At 41.1% G+C, this 22,748-nt stretch overlaps 1 protein-coding gene across 1 annotated transcript in view; it reads left to right on the forward strand.

Moving 5' to 3' along the window:
- The first annotated feature begins 369 nt into the window (after window positions 1-369).
- MRPS35 (mitochondrial ribosomal protein S35) overlaps window positions 370-22,748 on the forward strand; it is a 44,966-nt gene continuing 22,587 nt past the window's right edge. Inside the window, exons 1-5 of the mRNA XM_058282981.2 lie at window positions 370-890; window positions 8,825-8,877; window positions 10,475-10,642; window positions 15,095-15,155; window positions 18,579-18,718. Coding sequence (XP_058138964.1) covers window positions 704-890; window positions 8,825-8,877; window positions 10,475-10,642; window positions 15,095-15,155; window positions 18,579-18,718 — 609 coding nt within the window. The 5' untranslated portion in view covers window positions 370-703. The remainder of the gene's footprint in view (window positions 891-8,824; window positions 8,878-10,474; window positions 10,643-15,094; window positions 15,156-18,578; window positions 18,719-22,748) is intronic.

Raw genomic sequence — 22,748 nt, forward strand, 5'->3', positions numbered from 1 at the left:
TCCAAGAAACTGAAGCTCCGGGGGTTAGGGAGACTTGCCCAAGGTCACGAAGAAGCACAGCCCGCATTCAAACCCCCGCTCATCTTAAAGGGGCCACGCTTTTACTCTTAAACAGAGGAAAGTTTTTCGTTTTGTTTTTGAGGTCCTGGGGCCGGAGAGTGAACCCCCTGGCCCTTAGGTAGGAAGCAGGTGCTCAACCGCTCGAGCCCCGTCCGCTCCCCCGGATGGTTTGACCAGCGCCACGTGTTCATCGGTCCACGCAAAGGGAGAAAATAAGAATAAGAACGCTCCTTCAGTGACGACTTCCGAGGCGGGGGCCTGATGGGCTCGGACTCTGAAGCTCTAGTCTGGCCTACAAGCTGGCTGACCAGACCACTGCTAACGGTCCACGCTGGCTCACGGCGAGCCGGGCCCGGACCAGGCGCCTCAGTCTTCACGGGCACCCCCAGGATGGGGCAGCCGAGAAGGCCGCCGGCAGAGGGGACGCCCGGGCGGCGCGTGGCCCCTCGGGTGCGCCTGACCTCTGCGGGCCACCGTCTCCCCACTCCTTTCCGGTGCCTATTTGCACCAGAGGACGGCTTTAAGCTCTCCCTTTTCTCGCTTCCTTTTCGTTACTTTCTCCCACTCGCCCTCAGGTCGACGCCACCCGCACTTCCCCGCGGCTCGCGCTCCCCTACTCCGGGCCCGGCAAGGCGGCGCGAGCATGCGCGGTAGCGGCCTCCGCGCGGCCCCGCCCGCCGCGGCCTTCTGGCCCCAGCGGCTCGCCGTCCCCGCAGCTATGGCGGCGGCCGCGCTCCCGGCCTGGCTGCTCCTGCGGTCGAGGCCCGGGGCCGCGCGGGCCTTCTCCACCGCCTTATCTCCGGCCTCCAGCGCGCCCGGATCTAGCCTGCGTGAGTGTCTACCGCGTCGCCCGTGGGGGAGGCTCGAGGGCCGGTTTGGCGGCCGCAAGGCCGGAGCGCCCTCGGCTCGCCTTGGCCCGCCAGCCCCGCGGGGAAGCGGCGACTCTGGGTCTGCGCGGGCTGCTGCGGTCCCTGCCTGCGGCTTCCGCGGCTGGGCGCTCTGTGGCCGCAGGGAACTTGCTCGGTCCTCCGTGCCTGCGCCGCCCGTGCTCCTGCCGACAGCCGGGCCCAGGATCCTCCTCCAGCCATTGGGGTCGGTCCCGGTTGTTGGGCAGCGTTGAATGGCGGGTTCCCCCGACGTCGAGACGAGCGCACAGCTGCCGACAACCAGCTGCAGGTCTGAATCCAGGCCTAGCTGTGCCACCAGGTGGGGTGGCTTTCGTTCAAGAGGCATTATTGCAGTGCCTTTAATTCAACAGAGATTGTAAGGATGCCCGACAGAGTACTTGTCCTGCAGGAGCCTAGTGAAAAGGCGGATTTAGAAACGACAGAGAGCCACGAAGTGTGGGAGGTGTAACGCGTGTGAATGGAGGGGCAAGGGAACATTGAGGAAGAGCCGGCCAGTCAGGAAAGACTCAGCCAAGGAAGGACACGTGCAGCCATCCACGAAGCCCTGCCCGGGCCACCTCCGGTAGTGTCCCTGATTACCCCGTACTCCTCACGGCGCAGGCCAGGCCACTGTCTCAGTTCTAAAATGGCTTTTCACTCCTGCTCTCCTATACTGAATTATCACAACAGCTAGAGCAAAGTGTTCCACAAGCAAATCTTAACCTGTAATTCCCTTGTTCAAAATTGACAAGTGGCTTCTCATTGCTTTAAGATAAATAATTTCCTTAAGGTGACATATGTGGCTCTTTATAGTTTTAACACTTGTCTATTTTTTATTCTTTCCTTTTTTTCCTATACGTACTTATCGATCTTCTGTGTGCTATGCAGTTATAAATGGAACTAGACACTGGACCTACAGTGAGGTTTGTGACCTTAGGGACTTTACATTCTTTGGGGGAGTCTGACTAGAAGAGGTAAACAATTGAATAAAATGTCAGGTAGTGCTTGATGCTGTGAAGAAAAGTGAAACAGGGTTTTGAGGGTGGTGGACTGGGGAGGAGTGGCTACAGGGTAGGATAAGATAGAGGAAGATGTTGGAGGACGTACCACTTGAGCAGGTTCAGAGACATGCAGAGATCTGGGGGAAGAGCATTGTCAGCCTAGGGAACTGTCAGCTCAAAGGCAGGAAGCTAGAACCAGCTTCGAGGTGTGACAGAGAAACAGAAAGGCCAGTGTGGGTGGACCTAGGTGAGCAACGGGAGAGTGGTAGGAGCAGGACGTCGGAGAGAGAAGAAATGAAAAGGGTGATATGGAAAGGCTTGCAGATATTTGGCTTGGATTTTATGATATGTTTGGGATCACATTGGAGCGTTTTGTTCAGGGAGTGAGAGAAAGTGATTTACACTTGTAAAAGATGACTGGCTGCAGAGTGGAGAACAACTTTAGTGTTGCAAGAGTGGAAGCCAGGAGACCAGTGTGGAGGTGATTGGAGTGGTGCAAATGAGGTGACGGTGGCTCAGATTGGGGTAATTATGGAGAAGGTGCCTTGGCTGGATTTGGGATATATTTTGAAGATAAGACTGACAGGATTGATGGATTTGATATGGGCCTTAAGAAAAATTGGATTTTTGTCCTGAACTATTGGATGAATGGTGGTATACCGTTTACAGGGTTTGGGAGGACTGGGAGAAGGAAATTAAGAGCTCTGCCAAGGATGCGTTGTAGTTGAGATACCTATTAAATAGCTGCAGTTTTTCTCACTGCTCTCTGTTTACTTTTAAATATCAGCCTGTTGAACTTGTATGAACTTGTAGTTTGTCTCTCTCTAAAACACTTTTCCTCACCTGCCCTTGGCTCAGCTTAAAGTTGACTTCTGTAAAACTAAGCACTGTTTCTTGTAATTACTTGATGCATAGTTGTCTTACTTTGACAGACTCTAAGTTTTGTGAGGAGGAAGACTGTCTTATTCATTGCTGTCTTCCTAGTTTCTGGTACAAAGTATCACTCAAATAATATTTAAATGAATTGAGATTGAAGGATGAATAGGAATTTGTCAGGTGAAGAAATGGGGTGGGAAGGGGGCAAGAGCAGGCAGACTGGAGAGAAGGAAGCACCTTGTGAGCGGAGGATAGCGAGTCGGAGAAAGACCAGAGGGCCTGGTGGAAGTTCAGCCTAGCTGCGGGGCCTTGAGGAGAGGACAGGCTGGAGGTAGAGGCTCACAGCAAGAAGTCTCTTGTGCTGTGCTAATGGCCTCTTCACTCCTGGGTCCTTCATTTTCTTGACTACGAACAAATGGGATAAAGTAGTATATTCTTTTTTTTTTTTTAAAGATTTATTTATTTATTTAATCCCCCCCCCTTGTCTGTTCTCGGTGTCTATTTTGCTGCGTCTTGTTTCTTTGTCCGCCTCTGTTGTCGTCAGTGGCATGGGAAGTGTGGGCGGCGCCATTCCTCGGCAGGCTGCTCTTTCTTTTCACGCTGGGCTGCTCTCCTTACGGGGCGCACTCCTTGCGCGTGGGGCTCCCCTACGCGGGGGACACCCCTGCATGGCAGGGCACTCCTTGCGCGCATCAGCACTGCGCACGGGCCAGCTCCACACGGGTCAAGGAGGCCCGGGGTTTGAACCGCGGACCTCCCATGTGGTAGACGGACGCCCTAACCACAGGGCCAAAGTCCGTTTCCCAAAGTAGTATACTCTTAAGCCTTTAATTTATCTTTAAGTTCTAAGAATCTGAAGGCCTGAGCATAAACAAACGTATTTTAAGACATTATGGAAACATACAAGATTAAGAATAACCCATTTCTGGAGCTTTTTTCCCTCTCAGTTTTTGAATCTAAGTTATCCACTTGAGCCCTGATTCAGTTAAAATGGGAAGTTGTCCTACCCCTGCAGGAGGAAGCAAAATGAAGGGACAGGACAGATGGTTATCTAACCCAACTCCTTTGTGTTAAAAGTTGAGGGAATAGGCTGAGAAAGGTTTAGGGACTTTTTCAAAGTCAGTAGGCTGCTGCATTATTGAACTTGAAGTAAGAACCTGTCTAGTTCTCTTTTATTGTGCTCTCTCTTCAGTGTAAATATGTTGAGGATTTACAAGACTAAGGTCTTGTTAGTTTTAATGTTCCTCATTAAAACAGCAGAACAGTGTTGTAGAAATTTGTTATACTGGGGCTGTCTCTTCTATGGCAGGCACTGTCCTCACAGTGATACTGGTTCATATACTTCTCCAACTTAAATAGACAAAGGGAAAAATAATATTCAGAGAGTAAATATAAAGCTAGAAAAGAAAGGAAATTATCAGCTTGTCATGTAAATAGATCATATATTTGAAAACTTAATGTTCATGGAAGTTCATAGCAGCTTTTGGTTTAACTGATTATCTCTATTTTCTTTTTTTTTAATTATTTCATTGATTTTTCTTTTGATCTTTATCACATCCTTCTGCCTACTTTTGGCTTAATTTGCTCTTCTTTTTCTAGTTTCTTAGGGTGTAATTTGAGGTCATTGACTCGAGACCTTTCTACTTTTTAAATTTAGGCATTTAATATTATAAATTTTCCTAAGTACTCCATTGACAGCCTTCCCCAAATTTGACATGCTGTGTTTTCATTTTCATTCAGTTCAAAATCCTCTCTCAATCTATTTTGAGTTCTTTGACCAATGGGTTATTTTTGTTATTTTTTCCCAAATATTGGGGATTTTCCACAGCTATTTCCACAGATATTTAATTCCATTATGGTGGGAGAACATACTTTGTAAGATTGGGATCCATTTAAATGTATTGAGACTTGTTTTATGGCTCAAAGTATGACCTATCTTGGTAAATGTTCCCAGTGCACTTGAAAAGAATGTATCCTGCTGTTGTGGTGTGGATAAATGTCAATAAACGTTTGTTTAATCCTCGTATCCTTACTAATTTTCTGTGTACTTGTTCTGTCAGTTATTTAGAGAGGGGTATTGAAATCTCCTATAATTCTGTATTTGTTTTGTTGATGTTCTATCAGTTCTTGCTTCATATATTTTGAAGCTGTATTATTATGTACATAAACCTTTAGGATTGCTATGTCCCCTCTCTCTCTCTCTGTCTCTTTTGACATATGGGGGCAGGGATTGGACCTGGGATCTCATATGTGGAAAGCTGGTGCTCAACTACTGAGTCACACCAGCTGCCCGCTATGTTCCTCTTGATGGATTGAAGTTTTTGTTATAATCAAATGACCGTCTTTTTTCATTTATAAAGGAAATATTCTTTGCCCTGAAATCTCCATTGTCTGATTATCAGTGTAGTCAGTCCTTTCCAGTGCTCTTCATGTCTTTGTATAGATCCTTTTATCAATCTAGTGTCATTTACCTTCTTCCTGAAAGACTTTAACATTTCTTGTAGTGTAGGAGGTCTGCTGGTTATGAATTCTTTCAGCTTTTATACGTCCGAAAATATTTTATTTCACCTTTATTTTGAAAGATAGTTTCTCTGGGCATAGAATCCTCTATTGACAAGTATTTTCTTCTTTAGTCCTTTAAAGACATTACTGCCTTGACTTCTCACTTGCCTTATTTTTGACATGAAGTCTCCCATCACCCTTATTTTTGTTCCTCTCCCATAATGTGCTTTTTTTTCCTCAGACTGCTTTTAAGATTTTCTCTTTTTTTCATGGCATCAAGCAGTTTGATTATCATGTGCCTTAGTGTAGCTGTTTTTGTGTTTCTTGTGTTTGGGGTTCATTGAAATTCTTAAATCTGCGGGTTGATAGTGTCATCAAATTTGGAAATTTTAGCCATTGTTTTGTCAAATGTTTTTTCTGCCCCTCTGCTTTCTGGACTCCATTGCATGTCTCTTAGGCCTCTTCAGGTTATTCCACAGCTCACTTAAGCTCTTTCCATTTTGATTCTACTTTCTGTTCATATGGATAGTTTCTACTGTGAAATCTTCCTGTTCACTTATCTTTTCGTCTACACAGTTTAATCCATGTATCCATGTATACTATCCAGTATGTTTTGAATCTTCAGGCATTATAGGATTTGTTCTTAGAAGTTCAGATTAGGTCTTTTGAAAATTTTGGGTCGTTTTTGTTTTTATCTCCCATGCCTCTCCTTAACATGCTCGTGCTTTTTTCTACCTTTTTGAGCATTCGAATATAGTTTTAACTATTTTAATATCCTTTTCTGCTAATTCAGTACATGTGTAATTTCTGGTTCTGTTTCTATTGATTTTTTCCCTCCTCATTGTGGATGTATTTTTCTTTTTTCTTTGCATGTTTGGTAATTTTTTGTATTGGATGCAACAGGTGAATTTTATCTTTTGAGTACTGGATATTCTTGAATAATTGTTGAGTTTGGTGTGGTACAGAGTTCCAATACTTGGGAACTTTTGAGGCTTGTTTTTTTTTTTTTTTTAATTTTTAAAAAAGATTTATTTATTTATTTATTATATCCCTTCCCACACCCATTGTTTTGTGCTTACTGTCTGTTTTCTGTGTCCATTTGCTGTGTTCTTTGTCTGCTTGTCTCCTCTTTAGATGGCCCTGGGAACTGACCCTGGGACTTCTGGAGTGGGAGAGAGGTGCTCAATCTCTTGTGCCACCTCAGCTCCCTGGTCTGCATCTCTTACTGTCTCTCCTCTGTATCTCTTTTTATTGCGTTTTCTTGCTGTGCTAGCTCTCCACATGGGCCAGTACTTCACTCAGGCTAGCACTCCGCATGGGCCAACTCTCCGCTCAGGCCAGCTTGCCTTGAGCAGGAAGCCCCGGGAATTGAACCCTGGACCTCCCATGTGATAGACAGGAGCCCAATCACTTGAGCCACAGCCACTTCCCTGGAGGCTTGTTTCTAAGCTTTGTTAGAGGAGATCAGAGCGGCATATAGCAGCGCCAGCACTTAGGACAGTTTTACTGTAGTGCTGAGGCAAGACCCTTTTAAGTGTTCTGCTTGATCCACGTGTGTGATGAGCTTCTCCCCAGCTCTTCCCTACCCTGTAGTGCATCAGGGTTCTTTACATGTGCTCCTCAGGTCCTCTCTTCCTGCTTTAGGTGGTCTGCTCACATGCTCTTGCGCTCATGCTCTCCCTCTCCCCTCCCTCTTTTGCTCTCTGTCTCTGTGCCTCTCCCTCCCTCTCTCTCTGCCTCTCTCTCTGTGCAGCTCTCTCCTCTATGGTACCCTGCCTGGCAAATTCTAGCTGCCTTGGCATCTCCAAGCCCTCAGCTCTGTCTCCTCATCTCAGGGAGATACTGGGCTCTTTTGAGTGTCCCTGCCTGCTCTGTGGCCTGGAAACTCTAGAAGTAAGCTTGGCCAAGCTTTTAGACTCACCTTGCTTGTTTCCTTTCCTTTCTCTCAGGCCAATGTCTGGAAACCATTATTTTCATATTTTTGGTTCATTTGTTTGGTCGTTTCAGATTGGGAGTGGCTGGAAGTGGAAGTGCTCAATACTGATGTTTTTGCTCTAATTTAGTCTTTCTTCCACTGAGAACAGGGTGAGGTTGTGTTTGCAAGCACAGGTCCTGGGGTCAAAAGCCTGGGGTTCCAGCAGTGCCACAGATACTAGCGTTTGTTCTTAGGGGAGTTGTTTAACCTCCCAGAGAGTCACTGTACTGGACTCTAAAATCATGATTCCAGTACTTAGATTTTATTGTGAGCCATGGGATTCAGTGAGATAATACTGGAAAGCATTTCGCACAATGTCTGGCCTGTGAAAGTGCTCAATAACTATAATTTTATTATTTCAGAAGAGCAAAACATTTACTTAGAGAGGCATAAGGTCATACCTTAAAATGTGTGTATGTGGATAACTCACCCTCTTGTGCGATCCTGCGCTTTTTTGTGATGGTTGCACTGGCAGTCCTGATAAACATAGAGACGAACAAACTGAAGTATTATTTGTTTGTTTGGAAGAAAAACAGTAAATCCAAATTTGAGCAAATATAGTATAATCAGAAAATTTTGAACCACATGTCGTCGACAATCCAGCACACAGCAGGTTCTTTGCATTGTGGTTCTGTCCTCTATAGCTGCTGTGAGCTGGCCTAGCAAAGGCCGAGCCCTTGCTCTGCGGAGACATGGGCCAGGCTCCTACAAGGCTCTGGTCACAGTTGGGTCAGCCGATCACTACGTGACCTCGTGTCCTGTGTTCTGTTGAAAGGCACCATCTATATACATATATGTGTGTGTGTGTGTGTATATGCTGTGTACTCATTAACACGGAAATCCTGCGCTGTTGACTCACGCCTGAACACACATGCTTCCTCCGCGGGGCACGTCCAGCCTTCTGGCACTTAGAAACGCTGAATGCACTGAGCGCTCTGCCTGCGGGGGCGCCATTTTGAATAGCGAAATCACCAACAAAAAAAACCGAAATATGAAGAGCAGTGAAAAGGCCACTTACACTAAGAGCCAGAACAAAAAGGAAGGCATCGCCTCGCTGGCCCTCAGCTGGGATGCGGGCACGGGCAGCTCCAGCTTTGCGGCACTCTGGGCACGTCTGCACGGCACTGCCGAAGTGCCAAGAGTCTTGGTTTTGGGGTTATATGTTACTTTCAGTTGAGTGTGCAAATTCATAAATACACGATAATGAGGGTCAGCTGTATTTATATCTGAATAGATGCTTAACTTGGGAGCGTGGGTTTATTTTATGGTGAACCTTTAAGTTTATGGGCTATATGTAGATGAGTTCCTTACGGCAGCAGTCACAGTAAGCTTTATATTCAAGTGGCTTTTTTAGCTTTTTCTAACTTGTATGTTTTCATTTGTAAGTTCCACACTTTAAAAAATGGACTATTGTTTCATTTTTATATTATAGAATTCTTTAAATTGTATGAGAATTACGGAATCATGATAGATATTGAATGACTTTATGTTATAAAATTGTCTTTAACTGTTTTGTCTCGTAGGTCAAACAGAAAACACTAAAACGTCCAAAAACAAAAGTCTGATGAAAAAAAAGGTAAATAACTCCACTGTTTGCTCTCCTGATCGGCTCTGAAGTGCTAAAGTGAGGCAGCTCCTCCTGAGGAGGCCGACGGGGCGGCCCGAGAAGGCAGGTGCATCACTGGGTGATGCCAGGCAGGTCTGGTCCTCAGCTGACTTTTGTCAGTTTCTGGAGCATGGCACATCTTTGAGAAGTGGACTCCTTCACACATGCCCAGGAGGCAAATGTATGAACCAGAACACAGGCTCCTTTGACGCTGCCTGTGCCGGTCCCGCAGCTTGGAATGTGTGCCCTCTTCTCACTAGGTGGGGACCCAAAGTGTGACGTCCCTTGGCGAGGACGGAGTCAGAATGAAGGCACGGGAGTGGCAATTTCAGTGGCACTGGGTTACACGCAGTCTAAGGCAGTCGTTTCCCAGGAAGATGACTTGCCTCCCGGAGCCACGCTGCCCTGGCTTCGACGGCGCTCAGATGGGCACTGCTGAACTTTGCTTCTTTAAACCCGAGTTTCTGCTGGCCATTGCTTTCTAGTTAACTCATTTTTATTTATTTTTATTTAGTTAGTTTTTGAGGTGCTGGGGCTAGGGATTGAGCCCGGGACCTTGTATGTGGGAAGCCAGCACTCAACCACTGATCCACATCGGCTCACTCTCGTGGTTTTTTTCATTTGTCTGCTTGTTGTTTTGTTTTTTGTGTGTTTAGGAGGGACCAGGGAGTGAACCTGGGACCTCCCTTATGGGAAGCAGGTGCTCCACCACTCGAGCTACATCTGCTCCCTAGCCAGCACGCTTTCATTTTATTTTCTTTTGTTTTAATTTTTAAACATTATTTATTTATTTTTTTGAGGCACCATATATTGAATCCTGGGCCTCACACATGGAAGGATGGAGCTCAACCACTGAGCCTTATTTGCTACCCTGAGTAGTTTTTTTTTTTGTTCATTTTGCTTGTTGTTTTTGTTTTTTGTTTTTTTAGGAGACACTGGAGACCAAACCCAGGACCTCCCATGTGGGAAGCAGGCGTTCAACTACTTGTGTCATATCAGCTCCCCGATTTTATAAACTTTTAAACATATCTATATGTTAATATGACTGCTAAACTATCAAAGAGTCATTCTCTAGGCCTAGGAAACAATTACTCATTATGTATTTATTCAACTTGCTTAATTCTGTTTATCTCTTAAGTTCTTATGTATTTTCCTTATTCCCTATTTCCACTATTTCTAAGTTCTCAATGTCTCTGTGTACTGACTTCATCAAAGTTTTAAAAATTATTTCAAATAGTATTGCACCCTTTCTTAAACAACATGTTAAAGTTGACTAAAAGTCTAATTAAATAAATAAGATGGAAAAATTTTAAGAGAAAGAAATGCAATATTAAAGGAGATCCTTGCTAGAGGAAACAACACAAAGCTATTTGAAAAGGTGTGGGTTTTTTTGTTTTGCATGTGTATGTGTGTTTTGTTTTGTTTTTTGAACAGTATCTTATTGGAGGTCAGATTTTACATAGGTTTCATCTCTGCTTGTAATTCTCATAATTGCAGCTTTTTATACATTCTGAAATTAAGGAGCATGCTCATATTTAAAATATCACACTATTTGAACGTTCTTCAGGCATCCCCTCCCAGGACAGAGAAGATGGCTGTTGACCAGGACTGGCCCAGTGTTTACCCAGTTGCAGCGCCATTTAGACCCTCTACAGTTCCTCTTCCTGTTCGAATGGGTTACCCCGTGAAAAGAGGGGTGCCCATGGCAAAGGAGGGGAATCTAGAACTTCTAAAGGTAAGATACTTCACCAGCCTATGGGTTTAGCTTTCTAACACACCTAAATCAGTGCCTGCCTCCATCTCCCTGCCCCCTCCCCATTGTACTTCACGGTTCAGTAGATCCCAGGTGGTTGTATTTTTTTTTTTAAGATTTATTTATTTTGTATTTATTTCTTTCCCTTCCCCCCAGCCTCCTCACCCCTCCCCCCCAGTTGTCTGCTCTCTGTGTCCATTCGCTGTGTGTTCTTTTGTGTCCACCTCTATTCTTGTCAGCGGCACGGGAATCCGTGTCTCCTTTTGTTGCGTCATCTTGCTGCATCAGCTCTCTGTGTGTGCAGCGCCACTCCTGGGCAGGCTGCACTTTCTTTCCCGCTGAGTGGCTCTCCTTATGGGGCACACTCCTTGCACGTGGGGCTCCCCTATGCGGGGGATACCCCTGGTGGCAAGGCACTCCTTGTGCACATCAGCACTGCGCATGGGCCAGCTCCACACAGGTCAAGGAGGTCCTGGGTTTGAACTGCAGACCTCCCATGTGGTAGGTGGACGCCCTAGCCATTGAGCCAAGTCTGTGTCCCTCGGTTGTTGTATTTTAATTTATTTATTTTTCCAGGTAACGGAGATAATTTGATTATCCATGATGAACAAGACTACAAGAATCCTAGTATTTAAGAATGTAATTAATGGGTCCTATTGCTTTTTATTTGGCCTTCCTTTTCACTCTTGTATCTTTTCTATATTGTATGGTATCTTTCTAGTGGGACTAAGAAAAGTAGAAGAACCTAACTTGTAATTGAGAATTGAGAAGTAAAGGATTAAATTTTAAAATTTTCTGTCCAGAAAGATAGAATATTACTATTAGAGTCCATCAACTTTAACTTACTAATTATTTTGAAGCACAATAGGTTATAGTAAATGCTTTAGTTTATAGTATCTATAGTGATTTATGAATCATAGTTTTCTTTTTAAAGAAAATGGAAATGCTTAATCTGGGAATGCATCTCTTAGTTGCTTTCCCTTTTCATACAATGGATTATCATCCCTGAATTCTGTTTTCCACTAAACAAGCATTTTCCTGGAAGACAGAAAAATTTTCTGCAATGAGATGGTAACACAGAGAAGGGGTGGTCTGCTGGAGACGGGTAAAGGAAATTTGGAAATGAAAACTTTCCAAGAGACACGAGAAAGCAAACACAGAAGAAACAAATCTTTTCTTTGAATGAAAGAGGAAAAATGGACTTAAGGACAAAATCTTTGGATAATGCTACTGGGTGAGAGAGGGGAGCCCTATGCTTGTAATAATACCAGTGGTTGTAAACTATTTTAATAAACCTACAAATTCACGTTCAGTGCATGCCATCCCTTGTCAGAATCACCTGTGTGCTTAGTCACCTGGAGTGAGGCTGCCATCGGCTCCGCGCGTTAAAGGTGCTGCCAGATGCCGTGTGCTTCGAGCAGGGCCTCTGTAGTGCTCGTATTAGCTGCGCTTAGGGGAGGAGGAGCAGGATTTTGACGTATGTTTTCTTGTGTTGCCAGGACGGTGCTTTACTTTTTTCTTCTCTTTTTTTTTTTTTTGGCAGTAACTCAATCAACACCACAGTTTATTTGTAAACATATTATGTGTGTCAGTATTAACACTGACAACACTTTTATATTTCATTGTATAATGTTAACATCATACCATAAACAATCCACTGTACTCAGTTACAGTTTTGGTACTTTAAATACAAAACATTTGAAACACTGAACGTAAAACAAATATGAATGGCAGAGGAAGCTCAAAACAGTAAGTAACAGAAACCAATATTCTCCTCAAAAAACAAATATAAAATCATCTGGTTACATATGTTTAAAGCATATATCCAGGAAGTCAAATGATTATACTTTTTTAAAAAAGTGACACAAAGTTGTATTTCTTTAGACCACTTAAAAGGAAAACCTGTACCATAGTAAGTTCCAAGTCCTTCTTGATGCTTGTTCTTCCTTCTCTTGGTTTCTAAATATATCATAGCTAAGCTACATTAAAAGGGGAGGGCGGGTGTTGGAGTGTAGGGCAGCATAAAGCCAAATGAAATCACTTCAAACATTTGCAAAAAAAATTTTGATAAAAATTCTTTAATGAATCTTCTTTGACAAATTAAGTCTATTTTATATTTACCTTTTCATTGAATTGGATCAACACTCTTAATATGTAAGAGATGCATCTTTACATGAGTTAATGTACAAATGAAAGCTAAATTCATAAAGCAAAGTATGGACAGCAGCATTTCACATTTTGCTAACAGCTCTAAAAATGAAGATTCTCCTTAAGACTGAGTGGCCTTCAGCTGGGAATCAGATGATTGCTTTTCCTCATTCACTTAAGAAACCACCATTTACCATATATTTTTTTAGTAGTTTCCTTAAAATTCATGATCACTATTAGGTTCTATTTTTGCCTTCATTATCTCTCAAAAGAAATATAGCAGCAAATCACTCTCATGTTAAGCTTTAACTACACCAGCAATTGGGGTGACTGTCAACAGCTACAAATATTCAATTCTTTATTAGTGTACTTGTCATTCCAGTAAGCTTAGATTTAATACATGATTAAATAAAATAATTACAACTAATTCAAACAAAGGAAATGAAAATGAGATTAAAGAGTCCTGATCAAATGAAGTAGTTTATAACTTTCAGTTGAAAGTTTTAAAAGTTACACACATAACCTAATAGCACTAGGAATGTACAATATCAATTATTGGAAAAAATAAATGATTCACAGCCATAGAAATTATTTTAATATTAGTATGTATTTTTCCTTTTATAGACAAACATTTATAACGTATACTTGGTTTCTACCTTATATAAGACTAAGTAGAAAACTAAACATTACTGCAATTACCCCAAACACAGCACTGACTGTGCCACAAGGTAATACTTTCTTCTTAGTTCACACCACAGAAGCCATGTTTTATCAGTTTTCATTCTTCTTCTGAAAGATTTATTATGTCTGATTTTTCCTTTCCTTTTTAAAATCTTGCTCTTGAAAATTTTTTCTTATAAAATAGAATACATATTGGTAAGATAGTAATTCATGTTTCCAAACTGAAGCATAGAAAATAAAGCTGTCTACCCCATAAGCCCTATTTCCAGTGTCCACTTTCTCTCTATTAAAATAAATCTTAAGGCATCACATGTTTTGATCAACACTCCAGATTCCTAGCGTAATATTGGGAGTAACTTTCTGCTTGTTCAAGTTTTCTATCCAAATGAGTTTCAAGTTAAATTTCTGTTTTGATGCTTGACATTATTCAAGAAATATGCTAGTATGCATTTATTTATTTGAAAGAATCCAACCTCTGACCTTCCCTAAATTTTTACTGGTTCTGTGAATGATTCACTTTTTAATGTCTCTTCATAAATATATCCCACCAACTTCTTTAAACAATTTTAAAACGTTGTTAGCTTCTTTTATTCATTCATTCAGTTTAAAATGTAATTTACTGAGTACAAAGTGGAAATATACCACCATGCTATGTACTCCAGGGGAATTAGGATGATTAAGGATTCATGTCCTCAGGTGCTTTTAGTTTTATAAGGAAAATATACATGTGTACCTATAGCTCTAATGCCAGAAGGAAAACTATAAAGTGATTGTATCAGTCAGCCAAAGGGGTGCTGATGCAAAGTACCAGAACTCTTGGATTTTATAAAGGGCATTTATTTGGGGTAGAAGCTTAAAGTCACAAGGCCCTAAAGAGTCCAACTCAAGGTTACTTCCTTACCAAATTCTGTTGCCACGCGTTGAAGCAAGATGGCGGGCAACGTCAGTGAGGGTTCAGCCTTCCTCTTCTGTCTTAAGGCTCTGTGGGTCCAGCTTCTTCCAAACTCAACTATGGGCTGGCAGAGGGCTCATTGCTCTTCCCGGGGCTCGTTTCTTTCTAGGCTCTGCTGCTTTCTACTCACAAGGTCAGCGGTAGACTGTCAGGCTCATCTCACTTCCTGGGCCCGCAGGATCAAAGTTCATTCCTCTGTGTTCTTCTCTGTGTGTCTACTTTGGTGGCAGAATGTGGTTTATGCCCACCAAAGGGGCTGGGACTCAATGCTGAGTTGCACTTTGATGGCATGGTTGAATCAAAGCCCTAATCTTAACAATTTAATCAGACATCTCAGCTGAATCTAATACAACAAAAGGGTATCATGCCCAGAGGAACAGACCAGTTTACAAACGTAATCTATATCTCTTTTTTGGAACTCACAAATAATCTCAAACTGCCACAGTGATATTTGTTTTTCTGGCATTATTGTCATTGTAAGGTACATGGTACTGAATCTATATTTCAAGGATTTCATTTCTTCAATTTGTAACATCTGTACATATAGTATTAGTATTGTAAAAAAAAAAGTGGATGATTTAGTTTTATGAGGGCATTGTCTTCATGTTTTTAAGACATTCAGCTAATTTGTCTTTTCAATTTTTCTATTTCAGATTCCTAATTTTCTGCATTTGACTCCAGTTGCAATTAAAAAACACTGTGAAGCTCTTAAAGGTATGTGGTTGATTTCTGATGTGAACTTAATATTGATTTTGAATGAAAAATTAACAACATCAGTTCAAATATACTGTATAGGTTTATATTCTGAGTCTTTTCGATTTTTTTTAAAGAAGGATTTTTAAATTGTTTCCAGTGAATGGCTATATGTTAAATTTGCATTTTTTTCTGACCTCTCTACAAAGTGCTATGCATAATAAATACCATCGGAAATCATAATCCTTGCTCAAACAGAGTTAGGGTCTTATTGGTGAGTTACAGAAAACACATAAATAAAAAGGCAAGAAAATATTTGCAGAGTTTTGCCAACAGATACAAATCACTATGATCCCAACTGAAGATAGTATAGATGGATGCTGAGTAACAAAATAGTCAGTGGGGTCAACTGAAGAAATTGTTCAAAACTTTTTATAAAAGTAGAAGTAATACATGGCATGTAGTAACAAATCAAAGAAAAAACAATAGTCATGCTCATCCTTCCCACCACCACTTCTTAGAAGTGTTCTCTTTTAATCAGTTTCAGTTCTGGTAATTACTTCCATTTTAGTTATACTAAAATATATGTCTGTGTGTTGATATACGTAATGGAAGTAATCACTTGAACTTGATTACACTTTTATATATATTTATGTTCATAGAGGTAATCTCCAAAATATGATTTTATCTCCAGTCCTAGATTTATTGATTTTGAGCAATATCTCTTGATTACTAGATCTAAACATAAAGATTTTGCTTACTTCTGCTACTCCTTCCCACAAGCATGAGGTAAAGGCAAAGAACGTTTTTTAATTCATAATTCTATATGTGTTTCCATAATTATATACTTACTCCAATTTCATTTCTGATCTCATTTATATTGGATTACATAGAATAAACAGATTTAAATTGTTTCAGGTTCACAGTTCTAAGTAATTAATTGTGTAGTTTTAATTCAAATTCAAGAGTTAGTGATCTTTGGATCAGTTTTTGTTGTTGTTTGTTTGTTTTGTTGTTGTTGTTTTTAAGGAGGTACAGAGGATTGAACCCAGGACCTGGTACATGGGAAGCAGGTGCTCAGTGCCTGAGCTAAATCTGCTCCCCAATGAGAATTGTTTTTTTTGTTTGTTTGTGGTTGGTTTTTGTTTTTGATTTTTAGGAGAAACTGAGCATCGAACCCAGGACCTCATACATGGGAAGCAGATGCTCAGCCACTTGAGCTACATGTGTTCCGCCGAATCAAGTTTTGATATATTTATGCTGATTTAAAGATGAAGTATAAATGCCCAGTATACTTATTAAGGTTGTTTAGGAAAGAAAATGAAACTTAGAAATGCTTCGCAGATAGCCTGGTCAGGTTGGAAGGAGAGATAGAAGAGTGAACCAAATTCTGATTTAATTTAAGCTCTTGGGAGGCCTTCTATTTTAAAAATATAAAGAACAGGTAAAGAGGCCTAAGGTTTAATTACCTTACTATTAAATATTGAAATAAGGGAAGAAAAATCTCTTCTCTCTCCTTTTATTCATGTGGTTCTCTGCTTGGGGATATTAAAGGGACATTATCTCTATGGAGTGTGTTTCTCTGTTTGGCCCTGGGATTGACCACCTTTCAGATGAACTTATGCACCCCATTTGGTACAAATCATACATCTGTTTTTCATCCTTTGTAAACCAGTTAATAAATATATTACACAGTGATAAACTCCATTTTTAGCCTTTGTTGACATTACTTTAAAATGTGATCTTACTATCTAGAAACAGGTCATTTTTATGAAATATTTTTAAAGTACTTCCTAAGTTTTAGATGAAAGGCTTTCATATAACACATTCAGAAGAGTAATGTTATATTTTATAGTATTTAAGTGAGTGTTTTAATCTTTAATTTTGCCTTTACACTACTGCCAGCTTTTGGATTTAGATCATATCTTCCAAATAATTCAAAGGCTTTTCACATATTTCTTCTCAGTTTTCTTTTCAAAATAGGTCAGTTCAGATTTTATATCTGACTTACAAATGGAAAATCTGAAGCACAGGAAAGTTAGGTAATTTACCAAAACTTTAATAATCAGTGGCAGAAGTGAAGTAAAAACTGAAGTCTCCCAAAGTCTAGTCTTTTACTTTATCTATCAGATGAATAAAGACTAATAGAGGTCTATTATGTATTTTCCAGTTAGCTACATTTTTCAGACATATAATTAGCTAATTTAATTTAAAAACTATAATTATCCTCTGGTGATTGAAATGGCTTATCCAAAGTTTTTTTAAAAAAATTCGTTGTAAATCCAAGAGCTCATAAATTTCCCCAAAGCAGTCTCCTCTAAAGTGCCTGGCAGTGATGAGTCTCACAATTCAGGATGTTGGGATTAGTCCATGATGAGACTGAAATTCAATCTCAGTAATCTTGTGCTGTTCGTTTTAATTTCAGACATTTCTTTCCCCTCAAAGTGACTGAGTATTGATCTCTTAAACAGCATGTTTAGGGAAAGGTATTAACTGTATTTAATTCGCTAACATGTGTTTAGTGCCACATCTCTGAGCGTCTCTAAACCAAGACGACATTTTGCTGACTCCGATTTTAAAGCCTAAATGGGAGCTAAATTTAGTATGTGCCATAAGAAAATGGTTAGTCAGGGAAATGCTGGCAGCCCCTCCACTGTCTCTCCGCTCCTCACCTGGAAGAGAGCCCACATCTGCTGTGAGCGGGCCCGGCCTCCCCTGCAGTCCTGCTCTGCTGGACGAGGCCCGAGGCTGTGAGGCCCAGGCGTTCGGCCCGAGAAGCCCGGCACTTTTAGCTGCCCTTGGAGGGGCTATTTCAGGAGTGAGATTTCCACAAGGGGATCCCCAAGCCGAGAGCCCCCTGCCCCCTGGCTCTGGTGCCTGCAGGAGCTGGGACCGCCCTGGCTGCTCCTCCCCTGTTGAGCCCACCGGCACGGAGGTCGCATGGCAAAGCCACGCAGTTCCAGGAGCCCCCGTTCGGGCCTTGGGCCTGGTTTCAGCTGAGGCTCTGTCGATTCCGTTTCTGCACGGCTAGCGACCCTATTTTAGTTCCCTCCTGGAGCTTTTCCAGAACTTCCTTCAGTTCCCTTGAGTTGATTCTCAGTCACATGCATTTGGGAGTGAATTAACATTACCTGTCGTAGGCCCTCTGAACTGTTCGCTTTCATGTTAGTTGGGGTGGAGGAATTAAACTGCACCATAACACACCATATCATGCCTCACCAAACCTGAAATTCCAAACCATTCCTTTTATTCAATTCCCTATTTAAAGTATGTCTAAGAAGAAAAGATGCAGGATAACATGGATGTAAAAAGCAAGAGTGTCTGTTCTTTTTTCTCATATAACCTGAGACTGGTCTCACTCAGTAATTTGATTTTCTCTAGCAGCTTGCATTACAATGGGCATTTGTCTTCATAAATCTAATAGATATATTGTTTAATTCTCAGATTTCTGCACTGAGTGGCCAGCTGCACTCAAAAGTGATGAGAAATGTGAGGAGCATTTTCCAATTGAAATCGACACAACTGATTACGTGTCAGCAGGACCATCTGTTCGAAACCCCAAAGCACGAGTAGTAACCCTAAGAGTAAGCGTTAATGTTTAAAAAGAGTCATGATAATACATTATTTAAAGGTAGCATTTTGTATGTGTGATTGTGCAGCGAATACTATTGTGGAAAACTTGGAGAATGTAAAATATTTTAGAGTACAAAATAAATTTTCTTGTAATTCTGCCACTTCTATCGAACCACTGTTAACGACAAGAGCTCATGTTAGCTCTTGTATATATGAAAGGAATGATACTCTATTTGTTTAGTAATTGGTTCTTCTTCACTTAGCGATAGGAACTAAACAATTCCCAGTGTTATTCATCATTCTTTAATACTACTTTTAATGGCTGCGCAGACCAGCACATTGCCTGCTCGGGGCCTGCTCTGTGCAGGCCGGTGCGTGCCGCTGGGGGCCCTGTACTGAGCGTGCCAGACCAGCCCTTTCCCTGAGGCTGAAGCGAGAGGGGCACACAATTAATTCTTTAACACGCATCTAACCCAATTTATTTAGGTTATCCAAATTATGGAACGCTTAAGTTTTTTTTAACAGTTTTCTTATTAGAAAAATGTCATAATGAATATCCTTAGAGATTGTCTGGATACATGCAAAATTATGCTCCCAGTAAACTTCCTGAAAGGAGAACTGTCAAGTCAAAGGATTTAGATCTTTTGAATTTTTTCAATCTGTATTTTGAAATTTCCCGCAGGAAATATATTAATAAAATGTCCAGCATGAGCAGATTGTGAGAAACCTGTTTTCCAGGTACCCTCACTAATCCTAGGTATTATTTTTTTATTTCTTTCTTTCTTTATTTTTTTTAATATAGATAAATAGGTCACACAAAACATTAAATTAAAAAACATAAGAGGTTCCCATATACCCTATTCCCCACCCCAGGTGTTATTGCCTATCAAAGTGGTAGGTTAAAAAACAATGCTGAATATTTAAAATTTTCATGTCTTTAAAAATAGTGAGGTTGAGATTTTCTTCTTTTGCAAAATGCTTGTTTTTTTGTCATTTGACCATTTCGATGGTGCAGTAAGTTTTTTGTATATTTATTTCAGTAACAACATAATTGAGATATACTCACATACCATAAAATTTACTATTTCAAAGTGTACAATTAAGTGTCCCAGCGCCATTTGTTGAGGACTGTTCTTTTCATATTAAATTGTTTTGCTTCTGTTGTCAAAAATTTTACACTTATTTTCAAATTTCTCACCTTGCTATTTTACTGAATAATTATTTTTTTTTCAGTTTTTATTATGAAGTTTCACATATATGGAGCACGGAGAAAATGGTATAATAAACACCCATATGCATAGTACCTTAATTTAATAGTTAATATTTCAACAAATTTAAATGTTAACAGTACAGTTATTTTCTTTTTTGCTTTTATTAAAGAAGTTGTGAGTTTACGGAAAAATCATGTTTAAAATGCAGAGTTCCCATGTGCTACCAGTAGTACAATATTGAATGCTTTGAAATATAGGCTACTTGAAAGAGAAAAGCCTGAGATTCTTTTGAATTTTAGAAAAGTATGACAATGAGTGACATTTTCAGATTCCAAGTCAGAGTATTAGTACAGGCTAGACTATACTTTTGCAGTGCCTTTAGGTGCTAGCAGGTGGCGTGAGTGTATCACATAGCTGCCTTGGAAATATTTACAAGTTTATGGCAAAAACTCTATGTATTTTTTGAACATTAAAATGTTAATGTGAGCACGAGTTTTAAAGCAGTTATAGCAATGATCAGTATTGATGCCACTTTTTTTTTTTTTTTTTACCATTTCTTACATAAGAAGCTGGAACAGTTTTCTAAATGGTAAATTTTTAACTTGATTTTTACATACATTGTTAAACATTGTGCTTTCATTGAAGGAGATTTTAAAAGGAAATACAAAATATATATTTATAAAAGAAATATAAACTAATATAAGAAGTATTCATTTTTTTTTCTGTGTAATGCCTGTCTCTCTTTACCTGCATATATGCATATATTTGCATAAGTATAACAATGTAGGTGCTTTTATGATTTCTTGATTTATATTCTTTCCAGAGGTCTATGCTAATTTATATTGCTGGCAACATGTGAGCATTCTACTGTATAGGCTTTTTTTTTTCTAGGAGGTACCAGGATTGAACCCAGGACCTTGTATATAGGAAGCAGGCGCTCAACCACTGGGCTATATCCACTCCCTAACGACAGCTGGGTTTTCATATGTTTCTTTTGTTTTTAGGAGGTACCAGAGATCAAACTTGGGACCTCGAACATGGAAGCAGGTGCTCAACCACTGAGCTACATCCACTCCCCTGTGTAGATCCCCTGTATAGATGTTTAATGGTTAATATCCTTACTACTACTTAAGTTCTTTTGAGGAGTGAAATTATGTTTATTTATGTATGTTCCATTTTTTCTAGTTCACATGAATAATATACATAGTACTTCAAAGAAACAATATATCCCATCTTTTTTTACGTATGTATTTATTCAGCTAATGTATGTTGAATGTTTTTTAAGTACCAAGAATAAAACAGGCGCCATTCTTGCCCTTAAGGATTTGCTGTCTAGTGGAGGAAATGGAAAAATAAATAGGCTTGTGCATAGTGTCCCAAATAGTGAGAACTGGATCTCAAAATCACTTGAGGCGTTTTTCCTCTTCATCCAATTATAGTTCTTTGTTTTTTTTTGTTTTTTTTATTTAATTTTTTCAATTTATCCCCCCTTCCCTCGGATGGTTCTCTCATCTGCCTGCTCATTGTTTGCGCGCCTTCTCCAGGAGGCACTGGGAACCAAACCCAGGACCTCCCACATGGGAGGCGGGTGCCCAACGCCCGGAGCCACATCTGCTCCCTGCAGGCTGAGGTGCCTGCTGGCTTGTGGCCTCTGCTCGTTTAGGCATGTGCTTATGAGGCGGGGTGGTTATCTAGCTCTTGTGGCAGAGTGCGGTGTCTAGTGTCTAGCTCTTGTGGCGGGGTGTGTGTCTAGCTCTCGTAGTGGCGGAGCATGTGTCTAGCTCTTACTGTGGCAAGGCATGTCTAGCTCTTATTGTGGCGGGGTACGCGTGTCTGCTCGTTGTTTTTAGGAGGTACTAGGAGCCAAACCTTTGACCTCCCGTGTGGTTTGCGGGTGCCCAACTGGTTGAGCCACATCCGCTTCCCTCTTTGTTATTCTTAATGATATTTGTGGAAGAAATATCCATGCTTTCCTTTATTTAACTGTATTCCAGTGTCTCACCTATTTTCCTGTGCCTAACCCATTCATCTCTAAGTATACTTTTAACCCGTGCCATAATTCTCTGCACAGTAAAAACCTGGTTCCCTTAGTCTAGTATTACCCAAAGAATATCTTAAGGAAACTAATTCTACACACTGTCCCTTGGTAATATGAGATCAGATTAATTTGGAAATCATTACACACCAGCTTACATCTTGAAGTTTCAAATGCTCGTTAGCATATTGCCTACTCTGAGAAATCCTGCCGTTAAGAACCCAGTTTAGGGGAAGCGGACTTTGCCCAGTGGTTAGGGCATCCGCCTACCACATGGGAGGTCCACGGTTCAAGCCCCGGGCCTCCTGACCCGTGTGGAGCTGGCCATGCGCAGTGCTGATGCGCGCAAGGAGTGCCGTGCCACGCGGGGTGTCCCCCGCGTGGGGGAGCCCCACGCGCAAGGAGTGCGCCCGTGAGGAAAGCCGCCCAGCGCGAAAGAAAGTGCAGCCTGCCCAGGAATGGCGCCGCCCACACTTCCCGTGCCGCTGACGACAACAGAAGCGGACAAAGAAACGAGACGCAGCAAACAGACACCAAGAACAGACAACCAGGGGAGGGGGGGATATTAAATAAATAAATAAATCTTTAAAAAAAAAAAAAAAAAAAAGAACCCAGTTTAACACATTTCCTAAATGCAGAATAACTTTTTAAAAAAAATAATTTTTTTTTAAAAGATTTATTTATTTTTTTATTTCTCTCCCCCAACCCCCCTACCCTGGTTGTCTGTTCTCTGTGTCTATTTGCTGCATCTTCTTCTTTGTCTGCTTCTGTTATTGTCAGCGACACGGGAATCTG

Source organism: Dasypus novemcinctus, chromosome 20 (genome assembly GCF_030445035.2).
Source record: "Dasypus novemcinctus isolate mDasNov1 chromosome 20, mDasNov1.1.hap2, whole genome shotgun sequence".
Taxonomy (NCBI): Eukaryota; Metazoa; Chordata; class Mammalia; order Cingulata; family Dasypodidae; genus Dasypus; species Dasypus novemcinctus.